Here is an 18112-nt window from a genome sequence, read left to right as displayed (position 1 = left end):
AGAAAAAATGGAAAGATTTACTGTTGTGCAGGGGTGTCAAAATTGCAAAAATCGTAAAAATCTATGTTATATTTTGACATTTATTTTGTACGTAAAAATTAATTCGGAAAAATTATAACATTTTTATGTGCAAAATAAATGTAAAAATATAACATATATAAAATGTATATGTTATATTTTGACATTTATTTTTGTACATAATTTAATTTGGCAAAATTATTAAATTATTTTATGTACAAAAATAAATGTCAAAATATATATGTTATATTTTGACATTTATTTTGTACATGTAATTTAATAATCATTACCTTTTTAATAAAAATGTAATAAATTAATAAATTATTAAATTATGTACAAAATCAATGTAAAAATATATATGTTATATTTATAATAATAATTATTAATTATTTAATAATTATGAAATTATTTTATGTACAAAAACAAATGTAAAAATATATGTTATATTTTTGCATTTATAATTAAATTATTTTATGTACAAAAACAAATGTAAAAATATATATGTTATATTTTTGCATTTATAATTAAATTATTTTATGTACAAAAATAAGTGTCAAAATATATATGTTATATTTTGACATTTATTTTTGTACATGTAATTTAATAATCATTACCTTTTTAATAAAAATGTAATAAATGAATACATTATTAAATTGTTATGTACAAAATCAATGTAAAAATATATGTTATATTTATAATAATAATTATTAATTATTTAATAATTATGAAATTATTTTATGTACAAAAACAAATGTAAAAATATATATGTTATATTTTTGCATTTATAATTAAATTATTTTATGTACAAAAACAAATGTAAAAATATATATGTTATATTTTTGCATTTATAATTAAATTATTTTATGTACAAAAATAAGTGTCAAAATATATGTTATATTTTGACATTTATTTTTGTACATGTAATTTAATAATCATTACCTTTTTAATAAAAATGTAATAATTGAATAAATTATTAAATTGTTATGTACAAAATCAATGTAAAAATATATATGTTATATTTATAATAATAATTATTAATTATTTAATAATTATGAAATTATTTTATGTACAAAAACAAATTTAAAAATATATATGTTATATTTTTGCATTTATAATTAAATTATTTTATGTACAAAAACAAATGTAAAAATATATGTTATATTTTTGCATTTATAATTAAATTATTTTATGTACAAAAACAAATGTAAAAATATATATGTTATATTTTTGCATTTATAATTAAATTATTTTATGCACAAAAATAAGTGTCAAAATATATATGTTATATTTTGACATTTATTTTTGTACATGTAATTTAATAATCATTACCTTTTTAATAAAAATGTAATAAATGAATAAATTATTAAATTGTTATGTACAAAATCAATGTAAAAATATATATGTTATATTTATAATAATAATTATTAATTATTTAATAATTATGAAATTATTTTATGTACAAAAACAAATGTAAAAATATATATGTTATATTTTTGCATTTATAATTAAATTATTTTATGTACAAAAACAAATGTAAAAATATATATGTTATATTTTTGCATTTATAATTAAATTATTTTATGTACAAAAATAAGTGTCAAAATATATATGTTATATTTTGACATTTATTTTTGTACATGTAATTTAATAATCATTACCTTTTTAATAAAAATGTAATAAATTAATAAATTATTAAATTGTTATGTACAAAAATCAATGTAAAAATATATATGTTATATTTATAATAATAATTATTAATTATTTAATAATTATGAAATTATTTTATGTACAAAAACAAATGTAAAAATATATATGTTATATTTTTGCATTTATAATTAAATTATTTTATGTACAAAAACAAATGTAAAAATATATGTTATATTTTTGCATTTATAATTAAATTATTTTATGTACAAAAACAAATGTAAAAATATATGTTATATTTTTACATTTATTTTGTACATAAAATAATTTCATAATTATTAAATAATTAACAAAGAAAAAACGTATGGATAACTACGTTTAAAGGAACGTTATAATGTTACAATGATGTTGAAATATTACGAGAAAAATGTTGCAATTTTTGAGAATAAACTTGGAATATTATGTGGAAAAATAATGTCACTATACTAGCAAAGGACTGAAATATTAAAGAAAAAATACCTTATTTTTTATGCTGTAATATGAGAGAAGTTATAATATTATGAGAATAAATCAAAAAAATATGAGAATAAATTCATCATATTATTAAAGGAAAATGTAGGTGAAATATTAAAAGATTGAAACAATAGTAAAAAAAAATGCATTATTTTTTAAAAGTTGGAAATTATGAGAAACAAAAAAACAAGTTTTTGAGTTGTCATTTTTGGAAAATTATAAAAAAAAAAGATAATTTAAAAAAATAATAATTTCATGGAATTAAATCATCTCAATTTATGTGAAGAAAATGTGCAAAGATGATTGAAGAAATAAGTTCGGACATTAAAAAAAAAAGCCAGCAAAAATGGATCTGGCCTTGTGGGACACCCCCTGCTGTAAAGCCACACAACCACAAGTATTGTACTACTAGTACTACTACTACTACTACGCTAGTATTACGAGTATTACTCCGTCCGCCCATTGGTCCATTCGCACCGTGAGATGGTAGAAGGCCACGCCGGTGCTGAGGACGTCTCTGTGGAGGGCCACCAGGTGAGGCTGGAGGGAGTTGATGAGGAAGCCGCCTCGGTCTCCATTGATGTCCACGCTGTACTGGTCCAGCAGATCCTTCTTGTCCCCCCCCCAGCTCTCGGACCAGTCCTTGGTCAGCTGCTCCACCTGCCGGGCATTTAAAACCACTTTCTTCATCCGTTATAAAAAAAATATATATTTCTTTATATGTTCTCTTTACTTCAATTTTAGATAGCAAAAAATAATAAACTGTAAATTCATACAATTCTTATTGTATATTACATTAAAATTATTACATTATTTTATGTACAAAAATAAATATATATGTTATATTTTTACATTTATTTTGTACGTAAAAATTAATTCGGGAAAATTATTAAATTTTTATGTACAAAAATAAATGTACAAAAATATAATATATATTTTTAGATTTATCTTTTTTCTTAATAATTGTAAATAAATGTAAAAATATAACATTTTTACATTTATTTTTGTACATTATTTTAATTAATATAATGTAATTATTTTATGTACAAAAATAAATGTAAAAATATAACATACATTTTCACATTTATTTTTGTAATAAATATAAAAATATTATATTTTGACATTTATTTTTGTACATAATTTAATTTGGTGAAATTATTAAATTATTTTATGTACAAAATAAATGTCAAAATAGATATGTTATATTTTGACATTTATTTTTGTACACAAAATAATTTAATAATTACTATTTTTTTAATTAAAATGTAATAATTTACTAAATTATTAAATTATGTACAAAATAAATGTAAAAATTTATATGTTATATTGATAATAATAATTATTATTTAATATTATTAAATTATTTTATGTACATAAACAAATGTAAAAATATATATGTTATATTTTTGCATTTATTTTTGTACATAAAATAATTTAATTACTATTTTTTTAATAAAAATGTAATAATTTAATAAATTATTAAATTGTTATGTACAAAATAAATGTAAAAATTTATATGTTATATTGATAATAATAATTATTATTTCATATTATTAAATTATTTTATGTACATAAACAAATGTAAAAATATATGTTACATTTTTGCATTTATTTTTGTACATAATTTAATTTGGCGAAATTATTAAATTATTTTATGTACAAAAATAAATGTCAAAATAGATATGTTATATTTTGACATTTATTTTTGTACATAAAATAATTTAATAATTACAATTTTTAATAAAAATGTAATAATTTAATAAATTATTAAATTGTTATGTACAAAATAAATGTAAAAATGTATATGTTATATTGATAATAATAATTATTATTATTTAATATTATTAAATTATTTTATGTACATAAACAAATGTAAAAATATATATGTTATATTTTTGCATTTATTTTTGTACATAAAATAATTTAATTTGTCAAAATCATTACATTATTTTATGTACAAAAATAAATGTAAAAATATATAGGTTATATTTTTACATTTATTTTTGTACATAAAATAATTTAATAATTTTAATAAAATTATTATTTTTTTAAATTAGTGATGTCCTAGTATCGGTACCAATAATTATCGGCCTGATATCAGCATTATATTTAAAATATAAAAACAATAAAAATTATTATAAAATAATTTTAAAAATTAAAAAAATGATTATAATAAAAATATTGGAGACGCATGTCTTCCCGGGAACGCCGTGTTACCTTCAGTTCATTCTGCAACACCATGTCCGACAGCGTTCCGTCCCTCTCGTCGCTCAGGGATGGGCTGGGATCCCGCTGCTGGGTGAGGGAATAAAAACCAGGAGTCCATCATTCCGGCCCGAGTTACCCGTAATCCCGCCGTACCATTCCGAAGCCGAGCAGCATGCTCTTCAGCCTGTCGATCTCCTCCCTCAGCTCCCGGATCAGGCGCACGTTGGCGTCCTGCACGCACACGAAACCAAAAGCGCACGTTGATGTGAGGAACATTAAAGATGGCGGCCTGAGCGGCGCTCGCCCACCTCGTTCACCCGAGGCTTGTTGACGATGTTCCTGGCATGGGCGGCGTAGCGCAGGGTGCTGAGGGTCTCGTTGTAGCAGCTTGCGGAAGGCGACACGGCTGGGCGAGACGTGATGAGAATAAATTCATCTTATTATTAAAGGAAAATGTAGGTGAAATATTAAAGAAAAAAGACCTTATTTTTTTATGCTGTAATATGAGAAACAAAAGAAAATAAAGTTGTCATTTTTGGAAATTTTGTTTGGGTTAAAAAGTTATAATATTACGGGAAAAATTTAAAAAATATGATGAGAATAAATTCATCTTATTAAAGGAAAATGTAGGTGAAATATTAAAGAAAAAAGACCTTATTTTTTATGTTGTAATATGAGAAACAAAAGAAAATAAAGTTGTCATTTTTGGAAATTTAGTTTGGGCAAAAAGTTATATTATTATTATATTATATTATTATATCATCAATTAAAAAATATGATAAATTAATCTTATTATTAAAGGAAAATATTATATTATATTATTATTATATATATTATTATATTATCAATTAAAAAATATAATAAATTAATCTTATTATTAAAGAAAATTTTATATTATTATTATATATATTATTATATTATCAATTAAAAAATATGATAAATTACTCTTATTATTAAAGAAAAATATTATATTATTATTATATATATTATTATATTATCAATTAAAAAATATGATAAATTAATCTTATTATTAAAGGAAAATATATTATTATTATATATATTATTATATTATCAATTAAAAAATATGATGAATTAATCTTATTATTAAAGGAAAATATTATATTATATTATTATTATATATATTATTATATTATCAATTAAAAAATAGGATAAATTCATCTTATTATTAAAGGAAAATGTAGGTGAAATATTAAAGATAAAATACCTTATTTTTTATCTTGTAATATGAGAGAAGTTATATTATGGGAATAAATAAAAAAATATGATGAGAATAAATTCATCTTATTAAAGGAAAATGTAGGTGAAATATTAAAGAAAAAATACCTTATTTTTTATGTTGTAATATGAGAAACAAAAGAAAATAAAGATGTAATTTTTGAAAATTTAGTTTGGGCAAAAAGTTATAATATTACCGGAATAAATAAAAAAATATGATGAGAATAAATTCATCTTATTATTAAAGGAAAATGTAGGTGAAATATTAAAGAAAAAAATACCTTATTTTTTATGTTGTAATATTAAAGAAGTTATATTACGGGAATAAATTAAAAAATATGATGATAATAATTATTAAAGGAAAATGTACAAAAATTATTGAAGAAGGAAGGTGAAATATTAAAAGATTAAAAGAATATTAAAGAAAAATATGTTTTTTTTTTAAAGTTGAAAATTATGGAAACAAAACAAAAAATAAGTTGTAATTTTTGGAAAATATTTAAGGAAATATTTATATTTATAATATATATATAATATATAATATAATATATTTCTGGAAATATTTCCTTGTACGTACTTGCAATCATGATGGTCTTGGAGTTCCCCCCCAGGCTGTCCTTCAGCAGCCAGGTGAGGATGGAGTCCCTGTAGGGGATGAAGCAGTGTCTCCTCCCTCCTCCTCCTCCTGGTGCTCCTCCTGGTGCTCCTCCTGGTGCTCCTCCTCCTCCAGACAAGGAGCTGCTGTGGCTGCCCGCCGTGCTGCCGTCGCCCTCGGACGCCATACTGTTGATGCTCTGGCAGCTGCTGGACATGTGGGAGTTCTGGGCTGCATGGGGGGGGGCGTACGGAAGGGGACGTATTACGAAGTAGAAGAAGAAGTAGAAGAAGAAGAAGCATACGAGATGAAAAAGCGAAATCGCTAACCGAGTGCGGAAATGACGATGCCGAGCGTGACGAGCGACTTGTTGATGTTGGAGCCCTCCGTCAGTCTGTCCCTGCAGTAGTTGGGGTCGGCTCTCTCGCTGCAAGTCACATCAGTTTCACTAGTCCGTGCAGTACCCAAACGGACGCTAGGGGGCGGCAGGGGGCGCACTCACCTTCCTGCCAGGTCCACCAGGTTGATCTTGCTGACGGTTTCCGAGGGACGGTTATTCTCAAGGATGGCCTGTGAGTCATGATGATGAGATAATGACAACCATGAGATTATGAGAATGACATTTTCTGTCCAGAGAAATGTTTCTTTTCATTTGTTTTATTTCATTTGTATATTTTTTTTATTAAATATTACATTGCATTACATTATTTTTATATATTTATTGTGTATTTTTATTATACGTTATTTAGATATAAAATATATTTTACATTTCATTTATTACATTGCTTTATATTATTTTTATATATTTATGTATTTTTATTAAACATTATTTAGATATAAAATATATTTTACATTTCATTTATTACATTGCATTATATTATTTTTAGATATTTATTATGTATTTTTATTATACATTATTTAGATATAAAATATATTTTACATTTATTACATTGCATTATATTATTTTTATATATTTATTATGTATTTTTATTATACATTATTTAGATATAAAATATATTTTACATTTCATGTATTGCATTGCATTATGTTATTTTTATATATTTATTATGTATTTTTATTACACATTATTTAGATACAAAATATATTTTACATTTCATGTATTATATTGCAGTTATTTTTATATATTTATTATGTATTTTTATTATACATTATTTAGATATAAAATATATTTTACATTTCATGTATTGCATATTATTTTTAGATATTTATTATGTATTTTTATTATACATTATTTAGATATAAAATATATTTTACATTCATTTATTACATTGCATTATATTATTTTTATATATTTATTATGTATTTTTATTATACATTATTTAGATATAAAATATATTTTACATTTATTACATTGCATTATATTATTTTTATATATTTATTATGTATTTTTATTATACATTATTTAGATATAAAATATATTTTACATTTCTTGTATTGCATTGCATTATGTTATTTTATATATTTATTATGTATTTTTATTATACATTATTTAGATACAAAATCTATTTTACATTTCATGTATTATATTGCAGTTATTTTTATATATTTATTATGTATTTTTATTATACATTTAGATATAAAATATATTTTACATTTCATTTATTACATTGCATTATAGTATTTTTATAGATTTATTATGTATTTTTATGATACATTTAGATATAAAATATTTTACATTTCATTTATTACATTGCATTATATTATTTTTATATATTTATGTATTTTTATTATACATTATTTAGATATAAAATATATTTTACATTTATTACATTGCATTATATTATTTTTATATATTTATTATGTATTTTTATTATACGTTATTTAGATATAAAATATATTTCACATTTATTACATTGCATTATATTATTTTTATATATTTATTATGTATTTTTACTATAGGTTATTTAGATATAATATATTTGACATTTAATTTATTACATTGCATTATATTATTTTTACTTATGTTTTATTATTTATTTTTTTATAAAAAAAAAAAAAAGAAAAACGAGAAAACTAATCCATGAAAAAAGAACCGGGGACCTGAGTGTACTGGATGGTGAAGATGGCGTGGGAGCGGCTGCTGGCGTCATGGTTGTGGGTGGCCGCCGTGATGCGGTTGGCGACGCCCGCCTCCAGGAGTCCCACGGCCTGCTTGCTGTCCGACACCACATGCTGTGATAGATCTGATATCGAAGACAAACACACAGTTGACGATATCGGCATCGAACGTCGTTGATTCACACGTTTGATCCACCACAACGACGCTTTGTGATGAATCCACCATGTTCATCTTTTGGGAGCAACCATAGCTGAGATCCCTCAACATGGCCACCTTGTGTGCGTGTAATCAGGAAATAACCTCACTTCCTGTGGTCGCAGACAATGAGTGGATGCGGGTCCTTCAACGGTCCTTAGCGGAGGGGGAAGGAAAGAGAAAGAAAGGAGGCGGGACTCCATTGTTGTAGTACGTCTAAAAGTATCAAAATAATCACCTTGCACGTAGGGACCTTTCTCCGGATGCTCTCGGACTCTCAGTGAGGTTCTCTTCTTGTGCTCGCCACCTCCTAGCAGATCTCGGACTCGCTCGTTGTAGATCTCCAAAAAGCTACAGAGACAGATTAAATATATTAAATATTATATATAATATGATGAAAACATATTAAATTAAAAACTAACTATATTAGGAAAGCAGCAAGTGAACAAATGTAACAGTTACTGATTGTAAAAGATTAAAAAAAAATTTAAGTTTAAAAAAATTATATTAGGAAAGCAGGAAGTGAACAAATGTAACAGTTACTGATTGTAAAAGTAAAAAAAATTAAGTTAAAAAAATATTAGGAAAGCAGGAAGAGAACAAATGTAACAGTTACTGATTGCAAAAGTTTAAAAAAAATTAAGTTAAAAAAAGTATATTAGAAAAACAGGAAGTGAACAAATGTAACAGTTACTGATTGTAAAAGTTAAAAAACAAATTTTAAGGTTTAAAAAAGAATTATATTAGGAAAGCAGGAAGTGAACAAATGTAAGTTACTGATTGTATAACTAAAAAAAATTAAGTTTAAAAAAATATATTAGGAAAGCAGGAAGTGAACAAATGTAACAGTTACTGATTGTAAAAGTAAAAAAAATTAAGTTAAAAAAATATTAGGAAAGCAGGAAGAGAACAAATGTAACAGTTACTGATTGCAAAAGTTTAAAAAAAATTAAGTTAAAAAAAGTATATTAGAAAAACAGGAAGTGAACAAATGTAACAGTTACTGATTGTAAAAGTTAAAAAACAAATTTTAAGGTTTAAAAAAGAATTATATTAGGAAAGCAGGAAGTGAACAAATGTAAGTTACTGATTGTATAACTAAAAAAAATTAAGTTTAAAAAAATATATTAGGAAAGCAGGAAGTGAACAAATGTAACAGTTACTGATTGTAAAAGTAAAAAAAATTAAGTTAAAAAAATATTAGGAAAGCAGGAAGAGAACAAATGTAACAGTTACTGATTGCAAAAGTTAAAAAAAAATTAAGTTAAAAAAAGTATATTAGAAAAACAAGAAGTGAACAAATGTAAGTTACTGATTGTATAACTAAAAAAAATTAAGTTTAAAAAAATATATTAGGAAAGCAGGAAGTGAACAAATGTAACAGTTACTGATTGGAAAAGTTTAAAAAAATTAAGTTAAAAAAAGTATATTAGAAAAGCAGGAAGTGAACAAATGTAAAAGTTACTTATTGTAAAAGTTAAAAAAAAATTTGTAAGGTTTAAAAAAAAATTATATTAGGAAAGCAGGAAGTGAACAAATGCAACAGTTACTAATTGTAAAAGTTAAAAAAAAAATTGTAAGGTTTAAAAAAAGTATATTAGGAAAGCAGGAAGTGAACAAATGTAAAAGTTACTTATTGTAAAAGTTAAAATAAATTTTGTAAGGTTTAAAAAAAATTATATTAGAAAAGCAGGAAGTGAACAAATGTAAAAGTTACTTATTGTAAAAGTTACAAAAATTTTTGTAAGGTTTAAAAAAAAATTATATTAGGAAAGCAGGAAGTGAACAAATGTAACAGTTAGTGATTGTAAAAGTACCAGATGGAGGGGTAGGATTTAATAAGCTTTGCTTCTTCCTACTCCTTTTGGACATGTGGAACTGGGAACTGATTATGGGATGCACTCAATTGGAATCTGATGCATGTTGAAATGAAATTATGAAATAATAACGTTGTGTGTGACAATAGAAAGACTAAAGTAATTTTAACGAGCGTGTACGTTGTTGACCGACGAGGCGTGCAAACACCTTTCGACCAAAACGAGAAAAACAAGTTAGCAATGCGCATTTCATTGCCCGAAGCTTTGCAGGTAAAATGAGAAGAGGCATCATGAGGTACCTGATCTCCACTCGGCTGGAGTTCTGCCCGTCGGGAAGCGGTTCCTGAGACCTGAACAGACCCTTTAAGGACAACGAGGATGTGATTTAGTGTCACTGTGGATATGTAGTCCACACCTTGTGTCGTGTTTCCATACCTGGCAGATGCGAGGAGTCAAACCGGCGGAGTCCTGAACAATAACATTTCAGTTAGCGCTTTTACCGTTTGGGACGTGACGGACAAATAACTCCGCCCCCCTTCCTGCTCACCGCTGTTCCCATCATGGTGTAGGTCTTTCCCGAGCCGGTCTGGCCATAAGCAAACAGACACACGTTGTAGCCCTCGGAAGCTCCGGCTAGCACCGACACACCCAAGTCCTGGAACACCTTAGGAACAAAAGAGCGAGTTATTAAAATAAACATGGAATAAAAACATAGTGGTGGGGCAAACGTGGGGGGGGGGAATCTGACATAATCCAAATAATCGACTAAGCGTCTTTGTTTTCACTTTGCTCTATTTGCTTGTCTTTTTAATGCGGAAAATTCGCCAAAGAGTACCTCAAAATAAAAGGTAAACATTTAAAAAAAAGTTCCAATATTACGGGAATAAATAAAAAAAAATATGAGAATAAATTCATCATATTATTAAAGGAAAATGTACAAAGATTATTGAAGAAGGAAGGTGAAATATTCAAAGATGAAAAGAATATTAAAGAAAACATTTAGCGTACGGCAAAGGCAGATGTGAAGTGTTAGCCATTTAGCTAAGATGCTATCATGATAGCATTGTGCCGAAGTAAATAGTAATAGTAGTTACTGTAGTAGTAATTTTTGTAAAAGTACAAAAAAAGATTATGTTTCAAAAAAAATTATATTAGGAAAGCAGGAAGTGAACAAAAGTACAAAAAAATTTAAGTTTAAAAAGAATTATTAGGAAAGCAGGAAGTGAACAAATGTAACAGCTACTGATTGTAAAAGTACAAAAAAATTTAAGTTTAAAAAAAATTATATTATGAAAGCAGGAAGTGAACAAATGTAACAGTTTCTGATTGTAAAAGTAAAAAAAAATTAAGTTAAAAAAATTATATTAGGAAAGCAGGAAGTGAACAAATGTAACAGCTACTGATTGTAAAAGTACAAAAAAATTTAAGTTTAAAAAATATATATATTAGGAAAGCAGGAAGTGAACAAATGTAACAGTTACTGATTGTAAAAGTAAAAAAAAATTAAGTTAAAAAAAGTATATTAGAAAAGCAGGAAGTGAACAAATGTAAGTTATTGATTGTAAAAGTTAAAAAAAATTTAAGGTTTGAAAAAAAATTACATTAGGAAAGCAGGAAGTGAACAAATGTAAAAGTTACTGATTGTAAGTAAAAAAAATAGGTTAAAAAAGTTATATTAGGAAAGCAGGAAGTGAACAAATGTAACAGTTTCTGATTGTAAAAGTAAAAAAAAAATTAAGTTAAAAAAATTATATTAGGAAAGCAGGAAGTGAACAAATGTAACAGCTACTGATTGTAAAAGTACAAAAAAATTTAAGTTTAAAAAAATATATATTAGGAAAGCAGGAAGTGAACAATAAAAAAAATTAAGTTAAAAAAAAGTATATTAGAAAAGCAGGAAGTGAACAAATGTAAGTTACTGATTGTAAAAGTAAAAAAAAATTTAAGGTTTGAAAAAAATTACATTAGGAAAGCAGGAAGTGAACAAATGTAAAAGTTACTGATTGTAAGTAAAAAAAATAGGTTAAAAAAGTTATATTAGGAAAGCAGGAAGTGAACAAATGTAACAGTTTCTGATTGTAAAAGTTAAAAAAAATTAAGGTTTGAAAAAAAAATTATATTAGGAAAGCAGGAAGTGAACAAATGTAACAGTTTCTGATTGTAAAAGTTAAAAAAAATTAAGGTTTGAAAAAAAAATAATATTAGGAAAGCAGGAAGTGAACAAATGTAACAGTTCCTGATTGTAAAAGTACCAGATGTAAATAGTACCAGATAAATAGTAATAGTAGTTCCCTCGTTACATCAGGGTTCACCTTTCGTGGAATAAGAATTACAGGGGACCAGCAACCTGATCTAGAAGCAGACCTGAGACCTCCCAACCAAAACAGTCTGGGATCAGCGAGGCCCCATAACCCCCCAAAGGCCGGGGTCCGGCCCTGGTGGGTAAGTACACACGGCGAACGGTCGAGGAATCCTCTCAAAGTTGCTACAATTCCCACAGATCAAACACAAGCATACTTTCAATATACCGCCCGGGGTGCGAGTACGAGTCCAGAACCTTACAAAAGCGGCGGGGATGAATTTAGCTTGGACTTGCTTTAAAGCAGGGGTCTCAAACTCAATTTACCCGGGGGCCACCGGAGCTAGGTTCTGGGTGAAGCCGGGCCGCATCACGTTTTTAAAAAAAACAAACAAAAAAACGAATTTATTAAAAACTTTTTTTAATAAAAAAAAAACAAAAAAAACGCATTTATTAACTTTTTTTTATAAAAAAAAATAAAAAAAAACGATCTTGCTTTTGCTTCTGCTATAGCCTACACTTTTTCAGTACACAAATATCTGATAAAACATATTTATATAATAATTATATATAAATATATATAATTTTAAATAGAAAAGTAGAAAGAGAAAAAAAGTCAGTCTAGTGAGAAAAAAGTAGCAAAGTTAAGAAAATTATTTTAATTATTATTTTTTTAATTTTATATTTTAAATAGCAATATAATTATTACATAGATAAATAATATTTATTAAAAATAAACAAAAAATAATTGTCTAATAATTATATATATAATTTTAAATCGAAAGTTAAAATAGTTGGAAAATAAAAACAAATGCTGTAATTTTTATAAGAAAAAAATAGAAATAGAGAGAAAAGTCGCAGTTAAAATTATTTAATTTTAAATAGCAATATAATTATTAACTAGATAAATATATAAATAATATTTAATAAAATAAATAAAAATGTCATATATATATAAATATATATAATAATAATTTTAATATTTAATAAAAATATTAAATAAGTTAAGTTAAGTCATAACAATGTCATAATATTATTTAAAAAATTATAAAACAAAAATGATAAGAAAGTAGAAATATTTGGGGGTAAAAACAGCAGCAAAAGTGAGGAAAAAAATACCCAAATTGATAGCGATGATAAAACTACTAATATCTTAGCATTTCCAAAATATGAAAGGGGCCCCGTGGCCCACACTGTAAAAAGTTGCGCCACCCCCCAGCAATACAACCAAAGTCGAAATGACAGTAATTATTTCTAACCGGGAACTCTTTGTGCTTCTAACAAGAACCTGATTGGATCGGAAGCCAAGGGTTGGAGACCCGACTCTCAATAAAAGCCTTTCAAACGTCAAAGTGTGCGGACCACCGAGGGTTGCCCCCCTCAAAAGGGGAGCTTAAACACAACAACAAAGAACACCCCTCGAGAGTTAATACATTGTTAAAGCGGACCCTCTTAAAATAACTCCATGGGGGCCATGACAGGCCTGAGGGTCCCGGGACAAAAGACAGGACAAAGGCCTCTCTTATGGTTTTGTGTTGAAAGTGGACAGTAAACGTTTTGGGATAAAAGTTGATATCAAAGCAAGGATGACAATCAGTGAAAGTGACGACTGAGGTTGTTGTTGTAAACATTAGCACCGACGTCCAAGGCTTTGGGTTTTGGGTTTTCCCCAAAACAAAAACTTTGTTTTGGTCCTTGAGGAAACAATGGAGAAGTTATAACTTCTTCAAGTTATTTCCTTTCAACTTAAATAGCCAAAAACTTACCACTTCCACACAGATAGGGAGGATAACTATTAACAGTTATTTAACCTTTAACATGAACATGAATCAAACATAATAATTTTTTCTGGGTACATGATACCATACAGCATCCATATCAAACTAACATTAAACTTTCATATCAAGGCGGGGGCCTCAAACTAGTGTCCACATTTGGCCCGCAGGCCACGTGTTTGAGACCCCTGCTTTACACCGTTTTCCGAATTGGCAACCTAGTAATGTAAAGTCATGGAAAATGTCTCAGTAATACCGAACAGCTGGTACAGACTTCGATGACATTCGGGGCATTTAAAGACCATCTTATCGGGGACCAAGACCTGTACCCCTAATCTGGACATTTTGGACCCCAAAAAGGAGGGTTCCACTTGTAATGGCTTTCCAGCCTACAAAATATCCATTAAGCTACATAGAGTATAGTCAAACCTTTGACTCTGTCCAATTTGGGAAAAACAGTAGTACCTTGGTTAACATGTTTTTTTTTGGTTAACATCCAAAATGTATGCAAATGTTACTGGTCCCAGGATATGGTACCACAATAACAAAATACAACAATCTGTAAGGATTTTACCCGGGTTTTCTCCGGGTACTCCGGTTTCCTCCCACATTCCAAAAACATGCTAGCATGCTAGGTTAATTAGCGACTCCAAATTGTCCATAGGTATGAATGTGAGTGTGAATGGTTGTTTGTCTATATGTGCCCTGGGATTGGCTGGCCACCAGTCCAGGGTGGACCCCAGGTCTCTCGCCCACGGAGTCCGAGCGTTGGGGGAAGTCCACGCCCCAAGACAAAGGTTCCACCTGAGTGCTGCCCCCACTGTGTAATATTATTAGTTTCACATTTTCTATTTTTAAAAAATATATATATGTTAAATTTTTTTTTTAAATATCTAAAAAAATAATATAAAATACAAATATTTTTTTAAAAAGAATATATGTTTATATTTGCTTTTTGGGTGTATGACACAAAAATTTTGCCTTGCTTTGCTTTTGCACTTTACTACGTCGGCCAGATTTTCTACTCCATAACTGCACCTATCACAGTCGGATTTGGGAATAATTATCCCTGATAAACTCGACAAATGTCATTTTTGTTTGACCCAGGAACGGACTAATTTGTCAGTATTTGACACAGGGGGGAAACATAGCCGAATTTTGCAACCACTTTGTGCAAAGTCAAGAAACAAGACTGTAAAAGGAGAAAAAAAAACGCACAAAAAGAGAGAAGCACAGTTTCTCACAAACAAGCCGACAGCTGCAAAGCGAAAAAAACAACCCTGTCTCAGTTCCCTGAATGCAACAGCTGGCCAAGGAGTGCAAATCAAGACGCTTTTGTGGACTTGCATGTCCTAAACGTGTGCATGGGAGAAACCATTTGGCTCCACTTCAACAATGCTCTCGTCTGTCACACTTGGACTGAATTTGTAGGTCAAATTAGCATGGCGGCCCAGAAGGGAGTGGGGGGGGGGGGGTGGACAGTGTACGGTACGGCCCCCTTTTCGTTTGTGTGGGAATGAAGAAGTGTACAGGACAGTCAGGCAGAACCAATTCCATTTTTAGCCGTCACCGAGTAGAATCCCGATGTAAAAAAAGCCAATAGATTAAAAACAACAACCCCCCCCCCAGTGAAGGAAGGCCAACAAGCGGAATGGTACGTTCCGCTGTGTGGCAGCTGGAAATGACTTCTCCAGGCCGGAGAGATATAAATGGGATATAGCCTCCATGGGGATAAAAGGCTTTGCTACATGAGCGGCTATGTATGTTAGCATGATGTCATTTGGGGGATTCACCATCAAAATATGTATTTAGAACTTGAAAATATATATATACTTCCTCTGCGACACTTGGTTGGTTCCTTCATTCATTCAGTAGGATTTCATTTCCGTTTAAGGTCTGAATCAGTTGTTGGGTTCGTCAACTCAGTCTGTACGTTTGATTCGGTTTCTTTGTTTTTTATTTATTTTTATGTTTTTTTGATTCGGTTTCTTTTCTGTGTGAAGTCTGAATCGGTTGTTGGGTTCGGAAGCTGGGTTTGTTCGTTCGTACAGTTTGCTTTCTTTTTCCCCTCTAAGGTCTGAATCGGTTCGTCAACTCGGTCTGTCCGTTTGATTCGGTTTCTTTTCTGTGTGAAGTCTGAATCAGTCGTTTGGTTCGTCAACTCGGTCTGTCCATTTGATTCCCTCTCAGGTCTGAATCGGTTCGTCATCTCTGTCTGTCCATTTGATTCGGTTTCTTTGGAAGCTGGGTTTGTTCGTTCGTACAGTTTGCTTTCTTTTTCCCCTCTAAGGTCTGAATCAGTTGTTTGGTTCGTCAACTCGGTCTGTCCATTTGATTCGGTTTCTTTTCTGTGTGAAGTCTGAATCAGTTGTTGGGTTCGAAAGCTGGGTTTGTTCGTTCGTACAGTTTGCTTTCTTTTTCCCCTCTAAGGTCTGAATCAGTTGTTGGGTTCGTAAACTTGGTCTGTCCATTTGATTCGGTTTCTTTTCTGTGTTTAGTCTGAATCAGTCGTTTGGTTCGTCAACTCTGTCTGTCCATTTGATTCCCTCTAAGGTCTGAATCGGTTCGTCAACTCGGTCTGTCCGTTTGATTCGGTTTCTTTTCTGTGTGAAGTCTGAATCAGTCGTTTGGTTCGTCAACTCTGTCTGTCCATTTGATTCCCTCTAAGGTCTGAATCGGTTCATCATCTCTGTCTGTCCATTTGATTCGGTTTCTTTGGAAGCTGGGTTTGTTCGTTCGTACAGTTTGCTTTCTTTTTCCCCTCTAAGGTCTGAATCAGTTGTTGGGTTCGTCAACTCGGTCTGTTCATTTGATTCGGTTTCTTTTCTGTGTGAAGTCTGAATCAGTTGTTGGGTTCGAAAGATGGGTTTGTTCGTTCGTACAGTTTGCTTTCTTTTTCACTCTAAGGTCTGAATCAGTTGTTTGGTTCGTCAACTCGGTCTGTCCATTTGATTCGATTTCTTGATTTTTTTTTTTTTATTCGGTTTCTTCTCTGTGTGAAGTCTGATTCGGTTGTTGGGTTTGGAAGCTCGGTTTGTTCGTTCGTACAGTTTGCTTTCTTTTTCCCCTCTAAGGTCTGAATCAGTTGTCCGGTTCGTCAACTCGGTCTGTTCATTTGATTCCCTCTAAGGTCTGAATCGGTTCGTCAACTCGGTCTGTCCATTTGATTCGGTTTCTTTTCTGTGTGAAGTCTGAATCAGTTGGGTTCGGAAGCTGGGTTTGTTCGTTCGTACAGTTTGCTTTCTTTTTCCCCTCTAAGGTCTGAATCAGTTGTTGGGTTCAGAAACTTGGTTTTTTCATATCATTTGATGGCTTGGTCAAATTATTTTTCTTTCGTTCTTTGTTTTTTGGTTCGTGAACTGGGTGTTTGTTCGTTTATTTTCCATGTAACTCCGAACTGATTGATGGGATACTTGGTTTCATGTCCATTTATGGTCTGATTTGGTTCATTCGTTCATTCAACTCCTTTCCGTGTATGGTCTGAATATGACGATGGGTTTGTATGTTGTATGGTTTTTGTTCATTTTTGTTCTTGCGGACTTTTTTCCGCTTAAAACGGCACCAAACTCTCTTCTATTGCACAAAAGACCTGTAAACACGTCTTTGGGAGCGAGTGGTCGTTTTAAAAAAGCAAATATTACTTTGGTAGCAAATGAGCTAAAGGGACAACACAAATGCATACTCGGGTTTAGTACAGCCGCCGTGTGATTAGACAAAGACCAGATCTTGTTT

The 18112-nt window shown here is 28.9% G+C and overlaps 1 protein-coding gene across 1 annotated transcript in view; it reads right to left on the bottom strand.

Moving 5' to 3' along the window:
• Positions 1–18112, bottom strand: part of stard9 (StAR-related lipid transfer (START) domain containing 9) — a 46992-nt gene that overhangs the window by 14446 nt on the left and 14434 nt on the right. The window contains exons 4-15 of the mRNA XM_078799224.1: positions 10854–10970; positions 10742–10774; positions 10606–10667; positions 8728–8840; positions 8276–8418; positions 6717–6784; positions 6544–6641; positions 6197–6445; positions 4692–4789; positions 4537–4614; positions 4393–4470; positions 2653–2835 (exon numbers count right to left, since the gene is read on the bottom strand). Of these exons, the coding sequence (XP_078655350.1) occupies positions 2653–2835; positions 4393–4470; positions 4537–4614; positions 4692–4789; positions 6197–6445; positions 6544–6641; positions 6717–6784; positions 8276–8418; positions 8728–8840; positions 10606–10667; positions 10742–10774; positions 10854–10970 (1320 nt within the window). The remainder of the gene's footprint in view (positions 1–2652; positions 2836–4392; positions 4471–4536; positions 4615–4691; positions 4790–6196; positions 6446–6543; positions 6642–6716; positions 6785–8275; positions 8419–8727; positions 8841–10605; positions 10668–10741; positions 10775–10853; positions 10971–18112) is intronic.

This window comes from Doryrhamphus excisus, linkage group LG19, assembly GCF_037039965.1.
Source record: "Doryrhamphus excisus strain RoL-2023G ecotype Guam linkage group LG19, RoL_Dexc_Guam_v1.1, whole genome shotgun sequence".
Taxonomy (NCBI): domain Eukaryota; kingdom Metazoa; phylum Chordata; class Actinopteri; order Syngnathiformes; family Syngnathidae; genus Doryrhamphus; species Doryrhamphus excisus.
Note: the sequence above shows the minus strand (reverse complement) of the source record. Positions and strands in the feature narration are given on the sequence as shown.